The sequence below is a fragment of the Marmota marmota genome, unplaced genomic scaffold (genome assembly GCF_001458135.2).
Source record: "Marmota marmota marmota unplaced genomic scaffold, marMar, whole genome shotgun sequence".
Taxonomy (NCBI): domain Eukaryota; kingdom Metazoa; phylum Chordata; class Mammalia; order Rodentia; family Sciuridae; genus Marmota; species Marmota marmota.
Genome location: NW_026000037.1, coordinates 42997028 through 43010004, shown reverse-complemented (window position 1 = coordinate 43010004; position 12977 = coordinate 42997028). Strand labels below are relative to the sequence as shown.

The following is a 12977-nucleotide window of genomic DNA, read 5'->3' as shown; positions in this document are numbered from 1 at the left end:
TATTGCATTCCCTTAAAGATATTTTTTTTTTGTTTTTTAAATGGACAGAAAAATTCCAGAATAGGAGTGAAAACGTTTCCAATTGATTCTGTTTGAAACAGGGACTATGTCATTTTACACAAATTCTTATATATTCAAATAGAACCTGGCTACTGATTATTACAATGATTTAGCATTTGTTCAGAGCTCATATTTGTATTATACCATGTACAAAACAGATTTCCAGATTTTAATTAGTCCAGGAAAGAACTAATTCTCAAATAAATCAGCACTAATTTCCCCCCAGTACTAGCAACTTTTAAAATCATGAGAAAATTTCAATGATATACCAGGTATTGGTATGCTCTAAAATTTACAAGTCAAATGTATAAGGCAATACTTTTGCAGGGCTGTAAATAGCAAACTTTTGTGACCTTCTCATGATAAAACACAATTGAACCTTCTATGACCTTGAACAGCAGAAAACATTAAATCAGATTTTTAAATGACAAATAATTTAAGGCTAAAATATTTGGTATTAATAATTAATGCCAGTAGCCTTCCTAGTCTAATAAAGTAAACATGCACAAGAACTACAACTTTGAACAAAACATCACAATTTTTATCAGATATATATGTATGTATGTGTACATGGATGTATATAGATAGATAGATAGATAGATAGATAGATAGATAGATAGATAGATAGATACACACATGTATGTGTGTGTGTAGTTNTATATATATATATATATATATATATATATATATATATATATATATATATATATACACACACACACACATGTATGTGTGTGTGTAGTTTTATCACCCTGAAAGCTATCCACTCATGTTTGGCTTAATACATGTGTTAGAAATGATAGGGAGACTACCTCTCCTTTAAATATATATTTGTATATATTTTCCAGAATATACAATATAAATATGACATATATAAATCATGCCATAAAACTAAATGCAAAATTTTCACATTATTGCATGCTTGATGTGATAATACATGCCCATTAACAGCTTCCTTATGATGTTCTCCCTTCCTGATTTTCCTTTCTGCACAGTAGCAATACTTGGGAATAAAGAGTTCTCAAATATGCTAATTAGACTGGGGGAGAAATATATCTTTCAGATTTCTTAGGGAGGATTATCTTTTCAGCCAAATATTGGACTATTACTAACTCAAAACATTAAATAATGCCTAAGGGGGTGTTTTGTTATGTGAAACGATCAGAGTTCATTTTTCTTAATTTGGCTGGAAGATTCCCTTCCATCCTGGCTGCTCCTCCAGCCATTTTTTGAAGCTTTGGTGGCAAATCAGCCACAGACTGGCTCATGGGATCAGATAACATCTTGGTGGTTTTGGATACCAGTTTTTCTTCTGAGTTGCCAGGAACTGAACTTATTCGTTGAAGTTTCATGGGCAAGTCTCCCAAACTGTAGGCTTTTTCTGAAGTTGTAGAACTCATCCTTAAGAGTTTTTTAGGAAAGTCTTCTCTTCCAGTAATTTTCTGCAGCTTCGATGGAAGTTTTGTGCTAATGTCATCTAGTCCATCTAAGCACTCCACAGAATTATGTCTTTCTTTGCTGTTAGTTATGGCTGGTGCTATTAAAGGGGATGACATGAGAAGCATTTCCTCCTGCTCTTTCACACTGTAAGGTGGGGTGGGGACTTCAAATGTTGCATGGAACTGAGAATAATCAACTTTAAAGAATCCTTCTTCTAAGGATATTACTGGAAAAAAACGATGACCCCAAAGAACTTCATCTTCAGTGTATGATGTTCGAGCTTGGCAAGTCATTCCTATAAACAGAGAGAAAACTGTTAATAAATTATGCTTAGTGGAAGCACATGGAAAGCAAGTTACACAGTTCAATTTGCTCAAACATTTATCTAAGTTAACTAAATGATAAAATAGGTTAGAAGTTTCATTGTGCATGCATAATACCTTTGCTACGTATACCTTTTTCTAATGAAAAAGAGGGTGCTGAACTGTTGATGTTTGAAGGGTAATACATCATAACATAATTCATTGTTTATTATCTGTAAGCCAAAAGCAAAAAAAACAGCATAGCATACTCTCACAACATATGTGTCTCTACAAGGAGCTAAGTAGACAAATTATGTAATCATTTTCTGTCATTTAGGAAGCAATGTGATATGCAAAATAAATGATTTCAAATCCAAACTTTTCCACTATGTAAACTTAAGAAAGATTCTTAACTGAGCAGCATTTTCCTCTGATTAAAGCATGGAAAACAACACCTGTCTCAAGAGTGAGCATGAAAATAACATATAATGTTTTACATTTTCACATACGTTATCTACACATATTTGACTCTTTATAGAAAAGAACTCTTTCTCTTCATACAGAGAAAACAGAGGGAGGGAAGAGGACCAAAGTTAACACCCTCTCATATTTGTTACATGAATAAAAGATGAAGATATTTCTATATTGGGTATGGGACAGTCGTTGTGGTACTTCTATCCTTTTGGACCTACAAAGTCTGGGAATAAACTTTTTGCTCAGGTTTTAGACATCCATAATATAAAATCAGTAATCTGGGTCACTTGATGTGCCAAAATTCCATTCCTGCTCTAAGAGTTTTTGGAACCGGATGCTGGATATCAGATGTAAAATTTTGCTGTTTGTATGTTATGTTGCTTGAATATCGTTTATCTCATGGTACTCTGATTTACTCAATTTTGCTCTCTTCAAAACCAGTTATTTAGTTTGAGTTACTATCAAATCAATCAGCCTCTGAATATGCATTTTTTGAAGACTGGAAGTGCACGAATGGATTAAAAAGATACATCAAAGTTTCTGGCAAAAGATAAAATTTTGTGTTAGTAAAACTCACCACCTTCCTCTACCTTTACTATCAGACTTCTATTAAAAGCTATTAAAGTATAAAATAAAAAAATTTAAAAACCATTTATTTAATTATTAAGTGTAATTTAAACAAGTTATGACAGTCTTTCAGCATTCAATTCAATTTTCCTTGTCACATTATTTTTATTGTTTTTAAGCCTGGAACTTGGAATAAAGGGATATTCTGCCCTTTTCCTCCCTGACTAGTAATCACACATACAATATTTGCAAAAAAGTTGGATAAAATGTATAATTAAAAGACACACTGAAAGTAAAATGATTTTTTACTGAATCCTTTCAAATTGTTGCCTTGTGAATACTGTTACTTATATATTATGAAAGAATGTTATCAATACATACCATATTTTTTAAATTTTTTTTTAGTTGTAGTTGGACACAGTACCTTTATTTTATTTATTTAGTTTTTATGTGGTGCTGAGGATCAAACCCAGGGCCTCACCTGTGCTAGGCAAGCGCTCTACCACTGAGCCACAACCCCAGCTCCAAATATCATATTTTTAAGGACAGTTAAAAACAAAACAATTTGTGTTGAAGACAAATACTTATCATGAGGCAGGCACTGTGCTAGGTGCTATCTACTTTTTTCTAGTCCTCAATATGATTCTGTCAAGAAGATATTCTTCCCTTCACTTTAAAGATAAGGAATCTAATACTTCAAGAGATTAAATCTCTCGGCCGTCTGTGGTCAGAGATCTAGTATGTTTTAGAGAAAAGATGTCAGTATCATTCTCATTTCTCTCTCTGAATGTACACATGTGTGTGTGGTTTTGTACTTTGTTAGAATGCCACTAATATTTTAATTAGGAAGTTGATTCTAAACAATTTATCGATTTAACTCTGTATGAACTAATTATCAGTGTTCTTGATCAATTGCATGTCAAGAATAGTCCCCATAAACATTAATGTATTAAGATAATGTAGTTTAAAAGGTTATTTATAAGTTTTGTAAACTAACATTTGTCCACATTTTGTATTTTCAAACAATTTTTTAGTCTCTGACTAAATATTTTTAGGATCAAATGAAAGAATTCTACCTTATCAGAAAAGATATAAAATTAACTTCTTGATACATTTACTTGGTTTTATATTGACAAATTTAAAGATAGAGAAAAGACCCTACAAGCACCCTACATATAAAATAACAAAACAAATAATGTTGAAACACCCTTTAATTTCTCCCTAAAAAACATTACTCTATGAATTCATAAATTCTTTGTATCACAATTTAAATCAATGAAAAAGATCATAAATATACATTTTTTATTTTGAGTAGTATTTTCCTTACAACCCCATTTTGACTAAAAGAAGTCTTCTGATTCCATTGGCAATTGAAGGCAAGCAGGATTATCTAAAGTGAAAGCATATACTCCATATAATCTAGTGTTTTGAAATGTAAGGTATGTTTCACAGGTTTTTCCTTTGACAAATGAATTTTAATTATTTCTAACGGAATTAATACTGGAACAAAATTTGATAACTACCACCATTATAATCTATCTTTCTGTAACTGTTTGGCTTTATTTAGGGCATGCTCATGAAGCACAGCAACATAGACACCATTGTGGAAGAATGATCTCCAGCCTGTTCTTCTGCTTCTATTGTCTCCTCTGCCCAAAGCAACTTCTATATTAGGTAAGATTTAGATAAAGCCTCTGCTGTTCAGCAGTTATCGATTGTGTAATATTTTCTGTGTCACAGGATCTAGTGATTCCCTTTGGCCTGTGGTTATATCATTTTTATCCACATTGTGCCCATCTCATGTGAGTGACACAGAAGAAACAATGGAGAAGAGTTGAGTTTGAGGTGTTCTGAAAGTTTAATTAAAGACTCATTACATGGAGACTCTCTGTCATTTTCACTTTAAAAGATTTCAGATGTGTTCTTTAAACGGACGTTGAATTAGGTTAAAGAGATGAACTTAGTGTGGTGTCAAGGCAGAATCATGAAAGGGAAATGTCAAAAATAAAGGGGTTAGACTTTCCTGTCTCTGCATTTTAAACAGATGTACTGCCACTGGAATAAGGCACAGTAAACAACAATGTATACCCTTTTAATAGGTGACTCAATCCACAGAATAAATCTTTTTTCACAAAGTGTTTTTCATCTCAAGACTAAGAAGTCCCAGCTATTTCCAGTAGCAGCATCTGCTGCTTTGCCAGTTTCCACAGAGATGAGCTCGTGTTGATTTTCACCACATTTGTTCCAGTCTAGAATCTGGTTAAAACATGCAAACAGTAAGATTGCCAGTTAAGAGGTACAATCACATAGTACCCTTTGAATAATGGTATTCACCTGCATTTACTTTAATTCAAATAGTATTTTAGTTATGACTCTAAACACAATTTATTTAAAAATGATTTGAATTAGAGAAAAAAATATAGGGTAAAGCATTCAAAAAGGAAGAATTCTATCATGCATGCATATTCTTAGAAAACATAATTATATCTACTTCAAAGCTTCTCAATTGAAATTTGCATTTTATTTTTGAGCACCATTTTGAAATGGCCTTTGCAAAAAAGAAGTAGCACTCAAGTATATATCTTAGCTCATTGTGCACTGATAATCATAAACATTTTTCCTATTATCCAATTTATAAAGCTCTATATCACAATTCATATATTGATTTTAAATTAATAATAACCTGAGGTAAAATCAAACTTTAACACTATGATGCTGAAGACTAGAAATATCTATTATTAATGTACTTACATCTAATAAAGTATGAAAGAAACAGCAAAAAAGCAAACAAAATTAAACTGCTAGCAAAATTTATTGGTATAATTAAAACAGTGTTATAATTTATTTTAGTTATATAGTCTGTTTGTTTTGTTTTGCAGTACTGGGGTTTGAACCCAGAAGAAGTCTACCACTGACACACATCCCCAACCCTTTTTATTTTTAACTTGAGACAATCTAAGTTGCTGAGGCTTTCCTAGAACTTATGATCCTCCAGTCTCAGCATCCTAAGTCTCTGGGATTATACAGTGCACCACTGTGCCCAACTTTTAAAATAAACCCCAAGTTTTCACACTTAGTCTCCCTTGCCAGTAGAGGTATTTAGGCAGAAAATACTGAGAAACCCTAAAAGTTGAAAATATGAATAATGTAATTTTTTTCCTATGATTGAAAATATTTTGAATGTCTATGGCTGAAAATTAACCAAAGCATTGCTTATATTCAGTGACTTAATAAAATTTTCTACATTACAAATGTGGGACAAATTACTAATATATCATACTTTCTCACATATGTATTAATTCACTAATTTTCAGGGAAGCACAGGAAATACAGGCAAGCACCGTGGAACAATAAAAACAAGTCATCTTGATCACTATCTAAACACCAAATTCTTTCAAACCTTTAACAGGTCTATAAGAGAAGCCATTATTATTTATAGCTTATAAATGACAGGTCCAGAGATAACTTTCACAAGCTGTTTAGTAGAGGAATTGGTAAAAAATAATAATAATAATTCATATTTTTCAATTTTATAATGTTGTTGCTTCACATATATCAGTGGAAAAAAAAGAAGTTAATTTCAAACAGGATAATAGAATCTCACCTTCCTTTCAGGCAAAATCACATGCTGGTATTTCACTAGTGATGCTTACAGGCATTTTAATATGAACAAACATTTGAATACCTGCTTCTATTGTAAATGTCGTAACACCTTAAGTACATAAAAAATCAAAGATCTGTAAAGTCAAAATTTTGTAAGGTTTTCACCTCTATTTAAGTTTTTCTAGCTCTTATCCTTGGCTTCTGATAATCCTCTAGAAAACAACTCAAGGTAGTCATTGACAATCAGTAATGTGGTATGTTGTAATAGTGACTAGGAGGGGTAGAATTCAAATTTTTAAATTAATACTATTTTTCTTATTATATAAAATCATAAGTTCAGTAAAGCCATGTAATAACAATGATTGTATAGGGGGGATGTTCCAAGTGTTTCTCTAAACTCACAACTCTGTGAGGAAGCACTGTTACCCTAGTCTCATATTTCTAGAGGGGTAAACTAAATCCACAGAGCGGTAACAAAACAGTAAGATTACATAGAGGTTCTGAAGCTGGAATCTGAACTCAAGAAAATGGGCTTGAGAATTCATGCTTCTAATACCTACATTTTACTCTTATCAAATTGTATTATGTAGTCCAAAGAAGGAATAGGAGAGATATAAGTAATAGAAATATGGTTAATGGGGCTAAGGCTGTAGCTCAGTGGCAGAGCACTTGCCTAGCATGTAGGAGGCACTGGGTTTGATCCTTACTTAGAACCACATAAAAAATAAATAAAATCAAGTCTGCTGACCATCTACAACTATAATTTTTTTAAAAAAGAAATGTAGTTAATGAATACTCAAAGTTTCAACTTTGGATACAATATTGTTGAATCTATGATTTTTTTTGTGGTTAGGAGGATCCAATTTGACACAATGAAGACAAAAACTTGAGGCATAAAGAAAATGAGGACCATTTTTATAGAGATGAACTCAAGAGGCCCTTTGCATGGCTCCATGAAGAAAGAACTCTTCTTCCAGAAAATCTTGGAGCCACATTCCAGTTCTACCATCTATGTAATTTAATTTTGGGAAGGTATAGTTGCTTCTTCTCCCCAGTTTTCTGAATTAAAATAATAATGGTACTTAGATCCTAGAATCATCCATATAGTTTTATGAGATATTGTTTGCAATGTCTGAATAAATATTAGCTATTAAATTTATGGTACCTCTTATAAATGTAGAAAAAATATAGAACACAAAAAATATCAGTAAGCTTTTAAAAATTAAATTAATTTTTGACTAATCAGGACAAAAGTTGTCTGCCTATGTTCCCCTGGCTATTGGTTAAATGGTTGAATATTAATAGTAAAAACATTAGTGAATATATTAGTTACATATTTCAATCTTAAAAATGTGCTGAAAAATAATAAATGAAAAGTAAAAATAAACATAAAAGACTGTGCCAAACATTGTGCTATAGAGAGTTTATGAATTTTATTTTATTATATCAGAGAAACACTATGAATCAGGTTTTATTATTTCAGGGAGCTTTGGAAAATTCACATAATAAGATGTAAACAGTTGAGCTCGGTTCATACCCTATACTGAATTCTAAACCTATGCTCATAATCAATAACTTTTCTACCTCATGATTTTCTTAATGATGTGGTACTGAAATATAAATACAGAATTAAAAATTAATATTATATATGTGTATAGTATGCATATTTGATGTTATTAAGTAAATTGTACATTGTTTATTTCTAGTGTAGGGTGCATATTTCTCAATTTTCTTTCTGAGGAAACAAAACCTTTAGGAATTTCTATCCGATTAGAAAAAAGGAGATGCTGCAGGATAGCAATAGCTGATCTTCTAGGGTCCAAATGAAGCTGGGAATACAAGGCCACTTATACAGAGGACATAGCAGATGTCCCATCTAACACCAAGCACTGAATCCCTGCTCCTCTACTAATTAATATCCTCCACTAATTAATGTGTGACCCTGAAAAAACTATTAAATTTTTTTAAGCCTCAGTTTTATCATCTGTAATTGAAGCCGATCCTACAGATTTCACTTGCATATTGTGAGCACTAAATGAAACAAAGGAAATAACACATTATTTTTCCTCCTTAAATCTATCTTCTTTGTTTTTTTCCTTCAAATTGGCTGTTGTTTTTATTTGCATCAGCTAAGAGCTTAGCACACAGAGCATGTTATATATCACAAAATAATTTCCTAGTTCACCCTAAATATTGCTCTGGAGATTATTGAATGAGATTGTAGCTGTTCTTTCCCTAAAGTACTTCCAAAAATTTACCCATCCCCCAAGACATAATAACTGTGAGGATCACTTGGCATTCTCTGCATGCTCTCTATTCTATTACACTGAGCTGAGCCTAAATTTAAACTATAAACTTTCTGAAGAAGCTTATGATTTTTATCTTGTTTATAAAACATAAAGACATTGTGTACTCTACAGTTCAATAATACTAAGGTTACTGGCATCAAGTTCTTTTGAGATGCAGGTTGCAAAGCCATTAAGAATACATAAATCATTTCCAGAAACTGCAGTTTTCAAATAGAAGGAATCCCTTTAAAGCTCAACATAGTCTGCTCAGACAGACTTTTAGAGAGAAGTGGAAGTTTCTGGCAGGCATTCAACCCAATATTATCCTCTATTATTTACAAGCACTTGGTCTTACAATGTGTTCTCAGACATCAGTTTGCCATTATTGCTCAAGCTAGGTCAAAGAATTCTTAAAAAAAATAAAAAAGAAGAAAAATCTAATTGTATTTGTTAGGAAATAAAACTACAATCAGAAATTTAGCAACAGATATTTCAAGGTTTCTAAGTTCCCAGAAAAAAAGAAAAAATATGTAGATTCTTAGCAATGACGTGCAGAACAAATTGCTACACTTCCCCAAAGGAATAGAAGTGCAGATGCTAAGGGCCAATGGCAGATATAAAATATAACAGGGAATTCATGCTGGAAACATACTCAGGAGAGACAGAATAACATTAAGCAGTGTAGCAAGGATTTAGGGTATAAATTTGAGATTGTTTCTGTTTGAACCATTCAATATAAGATCAAGGGCATATTGCTTACATTCCTGAACCTTACTTGCTATTTAATATGCATAGTAACAGGGATATTAATATATAATTCATAAAGTTATTATGACAATAAATGTTAAAACCTATTTATGGGTTTACCATATTAGCTAGTAAATAATAAAGGTTGGATAATTAATAGCTCTTTTTAATCATTATTATTATTATTATTATTATTGGAGTACCAATGAATTAAAAGGCCAATTTAGATATGTTTTAAATCATTCTTTGACAATCATCTCATGTTGTAGATGCCACTCAAAGCAAATGTAATAATTTTTCCTCATTAATCTCTGGGGATTTGCACAGACCAGGTTCCCTCCTCTTATCTGGAGACTGAGGAAGCATGTATCATTACACACATTTTGAAATAAGTCAAGTCTATTTCCACTGTCAATCTGGCCTGCCCTGAACAAATGTTACTTAACTTTATAGTAACAACTACTTTCCACAAAGTACAATTAATTTATCTACTGTGTTTTACAGCACTATCTTCACCTTTCCACCTTCACATCATATGGGGGGAACATTATAGAATCTGCCAAATTCATTTTCAACTGGTCATCATTCCCTTAACAGTGGAAATGTTCCATTCTTAGCCCACCTGTTTTTTGGCTTTTCCCTATGGTACCTATTAAAAACATGATTCCTTGCATTGTCAATTACAGAATCCAAACAAGAGCTACCATAATCCATTCATGCTATTGTTTTTTCCTAACAAGATGTGATTTTAGTTTCCAAAACACCATAATTGTAAAGGTATAATGTGACACAGTTACTGTTGGAGGATGCCCCATGTATTCAGGCTCATAGCTGAAAAGGTTATTTTTCAAAAGGAAAATGTAATAACTTGCTAGCTTAAAGAAATATAAATGGAAAATCTTTTAGGTAATGCTGACATTTAATTGTATTGAAGAACATTATTCCTAGTCATAAGAAAGAAAAAATCTTTTAAAGTATTTTCTAAAACAATTACATGAATGTCAACTTTTTCTAAATGTTACATACAATTACAGTGATTAAACGCTTAGATTAATACCCATTTTAAAAAACATTCCTAAAACTTTTCTTTAAAATGTCATGCCTTACAATCTGATACTCATACAAAATAAATAAATTAAATATTTGCTAAGATGTCTTCCTAATTTCTTTAAAAACTTGTTCTAAATTGCCATTATAGTAAGTTTCATCTCTTAAAAGCCCTTTATAATAATAACTATAGCCAGGGGGGTGACACAAGTCTGTAATCCCAGTAGCTATGGAGACTGAGACAAGAGGATCACGAGGTTAAAGCCAGTTTCAGCAAAATGAGGCACTAATTTAACAAGACCCTGTCTCTAAATGAAATACAAAATAGGGTCGGGGATGTGGCTCAGTGGTTTAGTGCCCCCGAGTACAATCCCTGGCACTCCCATCCTCCATCCAAAAAAAAAAAAAAAAAAAAAAACCCTATAATAATAGCTATAACACATAATGAAAAATATGTGCCAGATCATAGTGTTTTATGCACGTTATCATCCAAGTCTCCCCACTTCCCTATAAAGTATTTATTATTCTTTTTCTCATATGAGAGATAAAGATACTAGAGTATAGGATAATGAAATAGCTTGTCCAAAGTTATATGACGTGAGATGGTTGTAGTTAACATACAAACCAAGTCCTTCATTCCAGAGACAACTTTTTAAACTTCATGCTATTCTGCTATACTTGTCTTGAATGATGACTTTCCCATCAGATAGAAAATACCACTTTCCACCCCTATTACTTAGTCCATGCTATTTCAAATGCATGGCATGTTCTTTTTTACCCCATTTGACAATTTCTCGCAATCACAGCACAAATCAAATGTACTTAATTCTAACTTATTATCTTTTAAAATGTTATATTGGCCCCCATACATGTGTGCTTGCATGTATAAACATACACATTCCTCACTAGGCACTTTAAATGTCTCAATGACATACATAATTAACTTCGATCCATAATAATATTTAACATTAATTTATTAAGCATCTGCTTTCTGCCAGGCATTCTTTCAGGCACTCAATTCCAAGGTGCTATAACAATGGGATGAAAGATAACCCTCTTGACCTCCATTTCCCCTAAGTTTCATAAGGAGACTCTTATCCATCTTATCTACCTAGTAGCCAACACTATACCGGGCATTAGATGCTCAGTGCATGGCTGAGGATAAAAATGGAGGCAAGGGAACAACGAGGCTAATAACCTTAAAGGAGGAGAATGATACAGATTTGCCATAGCCATCACCAAGCTACACCAACATCTCTACAGAGAATCACTAACAAAACTGCAAGTGATATAATTTTTAATGCAATAGGTAACCACAATATGTAAACATGGGTTAATTTCTGTGCTTTGAAGATGATGATATATTGGGGTATTAGTTTTATTTTGCAGTGTTGGGGATAGAACCCAGGGCTCTGTGCATGCCACACAAGCTCTCTGCCACTGAACTATGTCCCCAGCCCTAGAAAATGATCTGTTAATTAGTTCAACAAATGAACTCAAAAATTGAGTTTGAAATATCTGTACTAATAGATTCTTATATTGATTAGTGGTGCAATGGGAAAGAATACCAAAATGAATTACATATAATCACTATGTAAGTTATGAATAACTTACATAAAAGAGCATACTTTCTTATAAATAATATTTAATGATAATTGGTTACTTTCTTCCTCATATCTCTATGAAATCATACACAGATATTCATAGAAACAGTAACTAGAAATGTTGGAGTTAGCTGTATTAACCATTATACCACAGAATAATTAAATTAATCAGACTTTTCTTATATGCTCAAATATATGACTTCTATAAATCAATCATCTTGGTGAAATTCCTACCCTTCATGTAACTATAACTGATCACCTTTTAAAATAGAGTACATCTATTTTTCCTGACACTTTAAAATTTGTTTCCCCTCTAATTCATGAGTATTACTTTTTATATAGACTGCCACATCTTTTTCAATCAAAAACTATAGTTATTTTTTAACATCTCTTTTGGCAGAAAGTCAAATACATTTTGTTTGCTTGTAGGCTTAGAACAGAGCCTGAATAAATATTTGCAATTCAGCAGTTGTTCTGAGTCTATGTTTTGCAGTAAAAGGTCAGAGAATTATAATGACTTATAATTCTAATTTTGCTCTTATGTTATTTATAGAGGCTAAATGAAAAATAAATTCTCTACAATTTTGTGGGAAGTACTCTGAGTGATTTTGAGTGTGAAAATACCACATCACAGTAATATCCACAAATATATGATATTTTGACACATGTATTTTAAAAGAAAAATAATGATTTGTTTGAACATGTATATACAAGTCTTCTGAAGGAATTTAATTTCATTTCATGACAAACAGACATCTGAAGTCAAACGATTAAGTTTCCTTAAACTACATGGATTCTCATCTCTTTAGATACTATTTTAATTTACCTCAATTTCATGAAAAATA

At 32.0% G+C, this 12977-nt stretch overlaps 1 protein-coding gene across 2 annotated transcripts in view; it reads right to left on the bottom strand.

Annotated features, from left to right (window-relative positions):
• Window positions 1–717: 717 nt before the first annotated feature.
• Window positions 718–12977, bottom strand: part of Kcnj3 (potassium inwardly rectifying channel subfamily J member 3) — a 135628-nt gene continuing 123368 nt past the window's right edge. For both annotated transcript variants that reach the window (XM_015478965.2, XM_048812280.1), the window contains one exon: window positions 718–1795. In XM_015478965.2, coding sequence (XP_015334451.2) covers window positions 1209–1795 — 587 coding nt within the window. In that variant the 3' untranslated portion in view covers window positions 718–1208. The remainder of the gene's footprint in view (window positions 1796–12977) is intronic.